The sequence below is a fragment of the Triplophysa dalaica genome, chromosome 23, assembly GCF_015846415.1.
Source record: "Triplophysa dalaica isolate WHDGS20190420 chromosome 23, ASM1584641v1, whole genome shotgun sequence".
Lineage (NCBI taxonomy): Eukaryota > Metazoa > Chordata > Actinopteri > Cypriniformes > Nemacheilidae > Triplophysa > Triplophysa dalaica.
The window spans coordinates 17,181,933-17,193,387 of record NC_079564.1 but is presented as its reverse complement, the minus strand read 5'-3'; the positions used below and the strand labels follow the sequence as shown (position 1 = coordinate 17,193,387).

The 11,455-nt window shown below is 37.8% G+C and overlaps 1 protein-coding gene across 5 annotated transcripts; it reads right to left on the bottom strand.

Annotated features, from left to right (window-relative positions):
* Positions 1-229: 229 nt before the first annotated feature.
* Positions 230-10,844, bottom strand: decr2 (2,4-dienoyl CoA reductase 2, peroxisomal). 5 transcript variants are annotated; one of them, XR_008905514.1, is made up of 10 exons: positions 10,709-10,844; positions 4,638-4,741; positions 4,418-4,486; positions 4,145-4,196; positions 3,925-4,060; positions 3,637-3,761; positions 3,305-3,398; positions 1,227-1,331; positions 869-1,143; positions 230-543 (listed from the first exon to the last, which is right to left on the bottom strand). XR_008905514.1 is itself a non-coding variant. In XM_056738920.1 (10 exons), exons 1-9 carry the CDS (start codon positions 10,817-10,819, stop codon positions 923-925), a joined length of 1,017 nt encoding a protein of 338 aa, XP_056594898.1. In that variant the 5' UTR covers positions 10,820-10,844; the 3' UTR covers positions 231-543; positions 903-922. The 5 variants fall into 5 exon arrangements, 4 of the variants coding, with proteins under 4 accessions (XP_056594898.1, XP_056594897.1, XP_056594900.1 ...); XM_056738920.1 differs by having other exon boundaries at positions 231-543; positions 903-1,143; XM_056738919.1 differs by having other exon boundaries at positions 232-543; positions 955-1,143.
* Positions 10,845-11,455: the final 611 nt, after the last annotated feature.

Sequence of the window (11,455 nt, the reverse complement as noted above, 5' to 3'; positions counted from 1 at the left end):
TCTTTTAATAAAAAGAAGCACTGCTGGTGGTAAACTGGCGGGTAATACAATCGGTTCGTGAATAAAAATAAAATCTTCTATTTGAAAATGTTCTCACTGTGGTTTTACTGCACCCCCTTGTGTCTTAACAAAGAAGTTACAAGGTTAAAAACAGCCTGGACAGTGAAAAGGAAAAAGTGTTTATTACATAAACGGTTTAAAATAATAGAGTGAAGAGTCATTCTGTAGAAAATGTTCTACTCAAAATCAACATTTTGTTTATTGTTTTTAGAAGGAAATTAAGTAGACATAAGGTCATTAAAGTAGACATAAAATGGAAAAAACAAGTTCAAGTTTATCCCCTGATATGATTTTTTAAATAAATGTTATTGTCTTATAACTATTGAATGGTCTATAAAGTTAAGCATAATTTAAAGACTTAATAAATTCTAAACTTAATCACAATGACCTCATGCATTTTGAAAAGATGTTTGGTCTACGCATTATTTATCCATCCATTCCAGGAAAGCTATTTATCCTTTCTTTTTTCTGTTGACCAAAGACCTAAAACACATGAAAAAATATGAAGATCTATTTAGATAATACTCAAATATCATTACAATGACAAAAACTACTAGGAAAATTTATATCAGTAAATATTGTTGAAGATTTTCAAGAATCCCTTTCACACCTAAGATCATCACAAAGGATCATGCCCCAAATATATTGGCTGACAAAAATTGATTTGTTGCACAATACAATGTTATTGTGTTGTTTGCAGTTTACAGACTCTTCATAAAGTCACTCAAGAATCTTGTGTTATATTTTCAAGATTATGGATCAATTAAAATTTAAATCTATTAATTTAATTTTGTCTTGTGTGACTTACAATTGTCTGTTTTATCATGTACACACGCACACACCTGCGTGTGGTGCTGTCTTTTCAAAGTTTTGCAGAGCGAGAGGAGTGTATACCCAGCAGCCGTTCCACATCATTTGCCGACGTGAGCCACGCCCCTCCATCAGCGACCAGTATAGCACCAGTTACGTATGAAGCAGCACGGCTGGCCAGGAAAAGAACCGTGTGTGCTATCTCAGTCTTATTGCCGGCTCTTTGTAAAGGGATGCTGTGGAACATTCCCGCTGTCTCTGCATGAGAACCACCTGAAAGAAGGAGATGAAAAGAGTTGAATCATGCATAGGAATGATGACACTGAAATTTGACTAAAAGGTTCATATGTCTTTACCCAGTCTACGGTATCCTTCTGTGCCAGAGATGGGCCCTGGTGCAACTGTGTTCACTCGCACACCACTGGGACCCCACTCAACTGCCAAGTGACGTGTCATGGCATCTGTTATAAAATAATTATGCATAAAGTTTTCCTGTAGCTCAGTGGTAAGAGCATTGTGTTAACAACGCAAGGTTGTGGGTTCGATCCCAGGGGATTGCAAATACCTATGTAAAATGTATAGGATAAAGCAATGTAAGTCGCTTTGGATAAAAGCGTCTGCCAAATGCCTAAATGTAAATGTCATGTAAATGTAAAGTGCCAGTTTATTTAAAAAAATTGCATTTCACAAATTAAGGATGCACCAACATTTTGACCACCAAAGCTTCCCCCCTAAAATGGCTAAAAATTTAATTTTCTGATTTAGGCTGAGTAAAAAAGTAAATCTAAGCCTAGTAAAAAAAAGACAACACAACCTGAGCAGATCAAAGATGTTGTGAAATAATAAAAAAAATTCTCATACACATTATGTAGAATATAAAATTATCTATAAATTCTACATATCAACTTTTTGAAAATTGCTTAAATATTATGTATAACATTGACCCAGTTGAATTTGAGCCAGTGCGTCCGTTATTACTGGTTTTGGCTCACAATTTCCCATCTGGTGCAGACATTAAAGGGGTCATATGACAATACTAAAACAAATAGTATCGTATGTTTTAGATGTAATGCAATGTGTATACACAATTTAAAGGGGACATTTCATGAAAAACAGACTTTTTCCATGTTTAAATGCTAAAATCTGGTCTCTTGTGCATCTCTCAAGTCAGAAAACGTGAAAAAAGACAAATCATTAACTTTTTTTATGTGAGCCTATCTCTGCAAGCCTTTGAGAAAACGAGCGCTTCAGAAATCGCGCTCTTACTGACGGAAGTAGCCATTCTTATTATAATATTTCCGCCCCTTGTTCTGAACGTGTCCCCCCATCGCGCCGCCGCCATTGTTGTCTTCACATGTGTGAAGTTCCAACACCATGGCAAAAGTAGCAAAGCTTACGAACTGTTGTGTTGTTGGCTCCACAGAACAATGTTCCCAGACTCACGGGAGACAGAAAGCAATGGATTTATTTAGTTTTCAATGGAAGTCATCCACACTGACCGAGGCAAAGCAGCAAATAAAGACATTGTTAGTACAGGTATTTTTTAAGTAAGACCCCAGGGACCTGCGGCAACTTAAAGTAGATAAAATGTCACTGTGACACGTTTGTCCGTTCACTATTAGAATGCGATGTCTGTGGCTTGTAAACATGCGACGGGATTGTCCTGTGTAACATAAATTTGACTTGGAGAAATAGCGATGCGTTTGTCTGGAGTATCTTAACTTCAGAAAACTGTGTGTATGGTTTGTATACATGCAACATGGTTCTCTCGCCCTAATGCGGTCGTGACCGGACGGGCTTCGCGAATTGCCCCTGGAGAAACCGGTGTGCTTATCAGAAACAATGTGTATGGTGTTCAAAGACGAGACCTTGTTTCTCGTTCACTTTATGTGACCATCCTTTAATGTTTGGTCGCTGGAAGCACAGGCTCACAGCACAGTTTCTGCCGAAAAGGGGGCGGAGACTTTGAGCTGGTTGAAAATCGATTCTTACTTCTTAATCGAATCGTACTTCACTTAAAAGCCGTGCATAAATCACATGATATTTATCGGTAACCTACTTTGAATTATTAATTATTATTTGTTTTAAAATTGCAGTTTAGTTTTGTTATTTGACATTAAAAAAAATATATTTTTACAAAGAAATGTGCAGCATTTGATAAATAATACAAGGGCAGTTTCCATTTCTAATTTATCTTAACTCATTTCGCAAAAATATATAGTGAATAAATCGTATCATGAGATCAGTATCGTGAAATCGCATCGTGAGCTGAGTGAATAGTTACATCCCTAGTTCCGACACTTTCGTTTTTGCAATTTTACTTATAACACACCAAAGGCACAAAAAACACACATTCGCGCCTTATTGCATTTGTATAATCATGTGACTTTGTAAAGCTGTCATGCAAAAACACATTCCTAAAACAGACACTTACCATTGGCTGCTTTTGCTGACCCAGCATGCACTTGGAGGGCCTGGCCTCTGTACCCCAGTGTGGCAGAAATGTTCACGATTGAGCCACCATGATCCTAAGAAGACAAAAATAAAAACACAAACTTTAACCCAGCAAAGCTAATGGTGTAACATTGAGAAAGGCACTTTTAATATTGTAAATTCTGACCCCCCCAGAAAACTAGATAATCTCAAATCTCAAGGTATTTTCATGTTTTATATTATTATTTTAAATGCTTTGTTAAAAAAACACGGTACATACAAATAATTAACTGCAACGAAATCATGGAAATTTGCATCATTTGCATCCTTTACCTTGAACCATTTGTCATATACCACTTTACTGGTATTGAAAGTTCCCATGGTGTCAATCTCCATCACTGTTTTGAAAGCGTTAAATGATAGTGACGTAGCTGGGCACAGAAAATTACCGGCTGCATCTGTAAATAAAAAAGGAACACAATGCATGCATATATTACTTTGTGAGACAACTTCACTTAAATTAATACACCGATCTATTTTGTAATATACTTAAGGCATTGACATAAATTTTATGTTTGGGCATTGGGTTTGACTGGATGTACATCCTAATTAAAACCGTACTGTTAATAAGTATGTCAATGCGTCCAAACTCTTTCAGGGTTTCTTCCACAGCAGCAATAATTGACTCTGGCTGACGGACATCCATCGATATAGACAAACAGCGTCTGTTTGTGACACTGGATAACTTCCTTGCTGCCTAAACCACAAACAAAAAAAACTTTTGTTCCAAAGAAACACATAAATGACATCAAAGTTATAATAAATTTCTGTAAGAAGGGACCTCAGAGAGTTTCTCCAGGTTCCTACTCGCAATGACCGTGTCACAACCATGTCTGAAAAAAACAGTAAGACAACAATAAATAAAATAAAGGCAAGAGAGATAGAAAAGGGTGAAATTACTTTTGCAAGAACATTAGAAACCACCTTACGCTGAATTTGAGGCCTCAGATCATAAAAGTAACGGATAAAGTTCAGAGATAAGAGATTATACTCAATTGAGATAAACCTCGGATGAATGTGGCAGACAAACATAATGGTAAATCAGACCACCTACCTCATCAGAATCTCCACAATTCTGAAACCAATACCTGATCCACCGCCAGTTATAAACGCCACCTGACCACTGCAGACAGATACATTAGGCTACATTGAGTGTGGATACATGTGTGTACATCAAATCTATCAGAATGGTATTGCATTAATTTAAAGTTTTGCAAGCCTTCTACAATGCAGAAACTTCCAAACCAAAAAGCAAAACATATATTTATTCTCACGTGAGCAGGTCGGGACTGTAGACGTGTGTGTACGTGCTCAAGACGTCATCACTCTGAACGTCCTCCGGTGAATTATTGACCAGCCGTTTCTCTGCCATGACTAACTAATAATAAATAATAGAAAACAAAATCTAACTCCCGTGTAACTTAGACACACAGAAAACACACCGCCTGTCTCTCAGTACATTGTAAAATTTTAGTCATTTCACGTTACATCAAATTTTACGACAGCCAATAATTGCAAGTTATCGTGATTCAAAACTTAAGTTACTTTAGTTTTGAGAATTAATATTTTACTGCTTGGCAAAGTTGATGCGTGGATGAATTACTTTACCTACCATCTAAATCCGTTAACCCACAAGAATCTTGAAGTTTATGCGGGGGTTGTTTTCATTGTGCACGCTGAACTTCGGTCGGTATAAGCGAGAGACGAGTGATGTGACGTGACACGCAGCGTGGACGCGTACGGGATTGTGGGAAATATAGTTTATTTGTAGTCCCGTTTAACGTTTACGCCTTTATGAAAACGTGAAAGTGACTTACATTTTGAAAAGTGGCTTAGTGAAATGACTCACATTTTGCCTTTAGCGTTAACAATAAAAGACCACAAAGCTATGTTTATTATAGTGTTGAAGCAAAGCATGAAGGTGTGGAACAGTGTTTCTAAAACGATAAAGTCCAACAACAAGTCCGACTTCACACAAGTCATTCCTAGCAGTAATAAAGGACTTTCTAAAGTAATGCATTAAGATTATTTTTATTCTGTTCAGTATCTGTGCTCTACTGACAAGAATAAATATGGTGTCTGTTCCCTGAGATTCAAATTTACTGTGGTCACACATTAAGGTGACCAGATTTTTTAAAAAGACAACTGGGGACATTTTCTAGTTAATTGGTCACAATATAATTGAAATCTCATTTGCTATAATCAATCAATCATAAACGGGGACAAAACTTTTTTTAATTTTTTTCTTGCACATAATTAATTTGTTAATGAGTTTGTGTACTATTGCAACTAATTACAATAGTATAATATTCAACTGACCATAACTGGTTTTATTCAAGTTTACCAAAAGTCAATGGAAAAATAGTCCATTTTGAAAATAGTAAATACTAACCATTCCAATGTTCAAAACAGTATTGCATGCATCAACACAAAATTCTATAACACTACAAAATAAAAAATTGTACTGTATATACCAGTATATACCAGTTTTACCATTCAATAATTGTATTTAATATTTTCATTTTTACAAACTGTATACAGTCATTAAATCCAGTAATTAAAACTTTAAAATAACTTGCCATATTCCAACTTGCTATTGTAAACAAAAGCGTACGACACGTGTCCCCTCTGATTGGTCAACTGCAGTGGACTGACAGCCTATTAAAACCATAGCGTACTTTGAGAGACGGTGTAAACGGCGCGTGACGCGTCCATCTAGAGCGTGTTTACATAGAAAAATAACAGAGGCCTAAAATTAGTTCAGCACAATAGAAAAATGTTTTTGTTTAAAATGCACAAAAAACAACACAAATTTGGTTTATTCATATTTTGCAGTAACTTACTCAACACCTAAAAAAAGCTTCTGACCTCTCCAACTCATATACGTGGGACGGCTTATTCCTTGCATAATTGACATTTCTGCAATAAGAAAACAAGCATTTACCAGTCCATGCATTACAACTTACGTAAGGGATAATGTACAGGCAGCCGGTTGTTATCGCAGAAATGAGCCCAGACAGTGTGATCAGGGATATTTGGTGATTTCGTTAGAGAAAACTCTTTGGAATCCTAACGTTGATCAAGCTGTCTCACAAAGACTGTATTCAATGGCCATTCTGCTTCACGTCTACTGCCACGGCAGAGCCATATGGAACGCCAGGAGGGTCAAAAACGTGCGTTTTTAACGTTTGCGCGTAGAGAACGCGTTGTTTGCGCGTAGATATGGAACGCCAGGAGGGTCAAAAACGTGCGTATTTTAACGCGTTGTTTGCGCGTAGAGTACGCGTAGAGTACGCGTTGTTTGCATGTTTTTGACACATCCGGCCACTTGCCCAGTTTGGACGTGTAAGCCTGATGAGTTCCCATTGGCTGCCTAGCGGAAGGGTTAAACCATTACTGTAGGCCTACGGGCGTTGCCTTCAATTTCTGACTCCCTGCCATCACAATGCATGTATAATGCGAAAGATCCTCTTATCTATTTATGTATCCAGTTATCTAATAAGCTATTAAATATGGATGTTTTATAATCGTTTTAATCGTTTACTGCCGTGTCATGTTAGTAACCGTTTTAGCAGAGAAAATTAGTTGATAAAAGTCACTAGCAATGAATCCGCTCAAGTGTTGTAGGTGTTAGAGGCGCTGCCTAGTTGCAACATATATTGGTGTCTGGGTTAACGTAGGATTGAAACCCACTAGTCGCAAAGACTTATCATCCTTTAACAAATTTTGTTTTAGAAATCTTCTAGCCACAGTCTCAAGCCCTGTCTATAGATACATACGTTTATAATTTTTTAACTTCATGAATCAGTAAATTTATTCATGTTGAATAATTTATAAAATGTATTGGTAATATTAGGTTTAATATTCTTACTAATTTTCAAACCTTGGCTACGGCCCTTTTTTATTTATTTTCAGTTAGAAAGAATAGGTTTAAAGTTTCATCAGACTTGATGAAAATAAAGTAATGTTTTATAATACAATTTTATTGAAATATATAAATAAATACGAATTTATAGAAATCCGTTTAAAAATACATTAAACAAATTTAAAAAAAGAATTGTCGCCTGAACACATAATTTGTAAGCGTAGAAAAATTACTGCTTTCATAAGGCCAATCAATAAAAGGCACAACAGCTAGCATTAGTGTGGTTTTTAAATGATTAGAATGAAAAAGGTTTTCATTAGTTTTCTTGAATATTAATTTGAGATGTATAACCGGCATGAATTGTCTCTATACTCCTGTCAGTTGGTCATACCTAGAATTTCAAAATCAAGTGCAGGTGGTAGATCCTTTTCTTATCTAGCACCTAAACCTTGGAAGATTCTTCCCTGCACTGTCTGGGAGGCAGACACACTATGTCAGTTTAAATCTAGACAAAAGACGCATCTTTTCAATCTTGCATACACTACACTTCCATGATAATAATCCTCAGAGGATCTAAGCTGCAGTGTTTAGATCAACCGGAACCAGGAACACATCCAAAAACAGATAATGTACTTATTGCATCAAAGAGTGCAGAACAGTACTCTACTCTCAGCCAGTCTTGTCTCTTTGATCTCCTGAGATTTTTTTCTCAATTGGAGTTTTGGGTTCCTCACCACCGTTTGCATACTGATTTGCACTATTTGCTTGGCCCGGAGGGCTGCTTTAGAATTCGGAAGATTTATATAGCGCTTTTCACAATGTGGATTGTTCCAAAGCAGATTTACAGGAGCAAATAAGAAAAACTGAAAAACACAGAAATGTAAAACATAGCACCATGAAAGGTGTTTATAGAACAAGCGAGATCATTCTATTAAATAAAATCTAAAAAAATAATAATAATACTTAATGCAGTCTCCCGGTGAGCGAGCCAACACTGCCCTGCTTTAGCAAGGAACCCAAACTCCAATGATTGATTAATGGAGAAAAAAAAACCTAGGGAGAAACCAGGCTCAGCCGGGAGGGCCAGATCCCCTCTGACGTGTGATAGCTGCACTCAGTGACCCCGACCAAAAGCCACCGAGCAAACATCCACGAAGAAGAGGGAGAGCCCCCCACCCGCAACCCATTAAGTCCCACTCGCCGAAACCATGCAGGAGAAGCCTGGTCCAACTCCACAATCGTCATCAGAAAACAGAGGAACAACCCCCAAAAAAATGTAATGCCATAATGTAATTTTATTCCTCTGTTGTACAACATCAACCAGAAAACAAGAACAAACCAGATCCACACAGCCCCAACAGATAAAATCCCCCAAACCACAACCAACAAGAATCAACACGAACAAATTTACTGATTTAAGAAGTTAAGAAATTATAAACGTATGTATTAATGGATAGGGCTTAAAACTGTGGCTTGAGGTTTTCTACAAAAAAATTGTTGCAGGAGAATTAAGTCCTCGCAGGGAGCGGGCTTCGATCCTACGTTGACCCAGACACCATAATACAACTTATACGGACAGCGTCAATTACCCATACACCACTGGAACTGATATATTGATGATGTCTTTTATCAATCCATTTTCTCTGTAAAAACGGCTACTAACATTACCCGGCAATAAACGATAAAAAAGAGGCAGGTAGTCAGAAATGGGAGGCAACCCCTAGGCCTACAGTAATAGTTTAACCCTTCTGCTCGTCAGCCATTGGGAACTCAACACGTCCAAACTGGGCAAGTGGCCGGATGGGTCAAAAACACGAGAAATTGACGTCTGACGTCACGCGTAGAGTACGCGTTGTTTGCGCGTAGAGTACGCGTTGTTGAGTCGTTAAAACACGCACGTTTTTGACCCTCCTGGCGTTCCATAGGGCCATGGCCCCTTGCTGGTTTGGTGCCCTGAGGCCTGTTGCACAAAAGTAGAATTAAGACATCCGGGATAAATGACTCTGAGCTCAATGAAGCCAAAACATGTGCGTCCAGGCTTAATTGGTTGCACAAAGACCAAGCCAGGATGAGCAGACACGGATTCATTAAACCAGGTGAAACCAATCCTGGATAGGTGCGCGCTCACGGCTCACTCAAATAGACCCCGCCACAGATCACAGATTAACTGATTTACCGTGGCAACTAGAGCCGCGTACTTTTCCCCGTCGGAAGCACAAATCCTCATGGAGGTATACGAGGAGGTAAAAGATATAATTAAGAAGAAAGGCAACACCGCCACAGTGATAAAGCAAAGAGAAAAAGCGTGGCAAAGTATTGCAGACCGCCTGAATGCGTAAGTAGTGCACAATTACACACTCACCGCTCCGCTGAAACATCACAATTACAATTCAAATATTTAATTCACATCTTCAAAAACGCAGTTGTACTGTAATTATGAAACGGTTAAATTTTTAATTGAAATGCACTGCAGATATGAGTGAAATTGTGTATAGTAACTCCATCACACTGTATAAAGCTATGATAAATTATTATTAAAGCCTTACATTATTATTTAACGTTACTACGCTCAGTACGGTTTAATCATCTTCTTATGTTGTCCACCGTTTTTTTTTTTTGTGTTTCTCCTGCTTTTATTAATGTAAAGCTGCTTTGACCGAATGAAACAATTGTGAAAAGTGCTATATAAATAAAATTTAATTGAATAAATAGATGAGCTATAATAATAATCACTTTAATTTATATAGCGCCTTTCAAAGGACCCAAGGTCGGTTGCTCACTGCACTGCAAAAATGTCTTTCTTACTTAGTATTTTTGTCTTGTTTTCATTTAAAAAAAAATATCTAAAAAAGATCTTAAATATTTTCTTGAGCAAAATTACCTAGGAAAATAAGCAAAAAAATCTGCCAGTGAAACAAGAGAACTTTTCTAAAATTAAGTGTTTATGGAAAAAGTAAACTTATTTCATAAGAATTTTTCTTATTATATTGACAGATTTTTTTTTTCTTGTTTTAAGCACACATTTACTTAAGTATAGTTTAGACAAAAAATATAAACTTTATTTTGCTAGGTCATTTAGCAAATCAAGAAAATACATCTTTATTTAAGATTTTTCTTTTGTTGATATTTTTACTGAAAACAAGACAAAAATACCAAGTCATTTCTTGCAGTGTGACTCCATTAAATGTTCTTGTGATAAAGCGTGTGTGCGTGCGTGCGTGTGTGTGTGCACGTGTGCGCGTGCGCGCGCGTGCGATGTAGATTAAACATGAACGGGCCAAAACGGACATGGCAGCAGGTCCAAATCAAATACAAGAACATTCTGCACAATGGTATGGTCCCTGACTAATATTTAACCAAGCACAAGCATATATTGTACCCAGAAGGTGCCTGCTCACACATTGTCTGTACTGTTTTAGCAGTGAAAAAGAATACCCACAGACAAGGCACGGGTGGTGGGTCACCAAAGGCTGACCTTACCCCAGCAGAGGACATGGCCTTGGAGCTAAATAAAGGCAGGCCCGTCTTAGAGGGGATCCCTGGGGGGAAAGAGACGAGCATAGGTTCCTCCCAAGATGCCACCCGCTTCATTCAAGGTATGTCCTTCCATCTCTACATGGGATACAACCACATTCATATTGAATCAATTTGGACTGTCTGACTTTGGTTTACCTATTGCCTTGCAGTGTCTGGCAGCACTGTGTTCCTGTTAGAGCCACCAGCACAAGCACCAGACGATGCTGATCCAGTGAGTACTCCATCAAAGGCATACTGTAGGCCTGGCATGTCTTGTCTACTAGCTTCAATATGAATCCGATTAAATGTGATAGGGTGAAAGCCCCAGTGCAGCAGCAACAGCACATGATGGAGACGATGATGAGGAGGAGACCATCTCTCTGGATTCCAGAAGGCATGAGGTATCATGTTAAGACTGTGAAAGTACTATTTACTATACAATGGTGAGGAGTCCTCATCAAAATCAAAAAATCTAATTTCTTTTACAGGACCCAGATGCTATACAGTGGGAAAACCAGCCTGGCAACATAGTGCGTATTAATAAAAGGACACCACATCCTGCCAAATTCCAGCTGCGCTAATTGTATTGTGTTCACAGAGCTCACAAGCTATCAGAAAGTTGTATGGAAACCACCTCCGGCGCCAAATAGAACTGGCAGACATAGACATTCAGTACAAGAAGAAACAGATGGAAAATCTTGCACGGGAGTC

Bases quoted from the DNA above. Each gene is read 5' to 3' on its own strand.
- decr2 (XM_056738919.1), bottom strand. From the start codon at position 10,819: ATGAAGCGGGTGGCATCTTGGGAGGAACCTATGCTCGTCTCTTTCCCC. The intron at 4,742-10,708 runs GTAAGGTCAGCC...ATTTATTATTAG, and splicing joins AGGCCATGTCCTCTGCTGGG to TTAGTCATGGCAGAGAAACG. The intron at 4,487-4,637 runs GTGAGAATAAAT...ATCTGTCTGCAG, and splicing joins TACAGTCCCGACCTGCTCAC to TGGTCAGGTGGCGTTTATAA.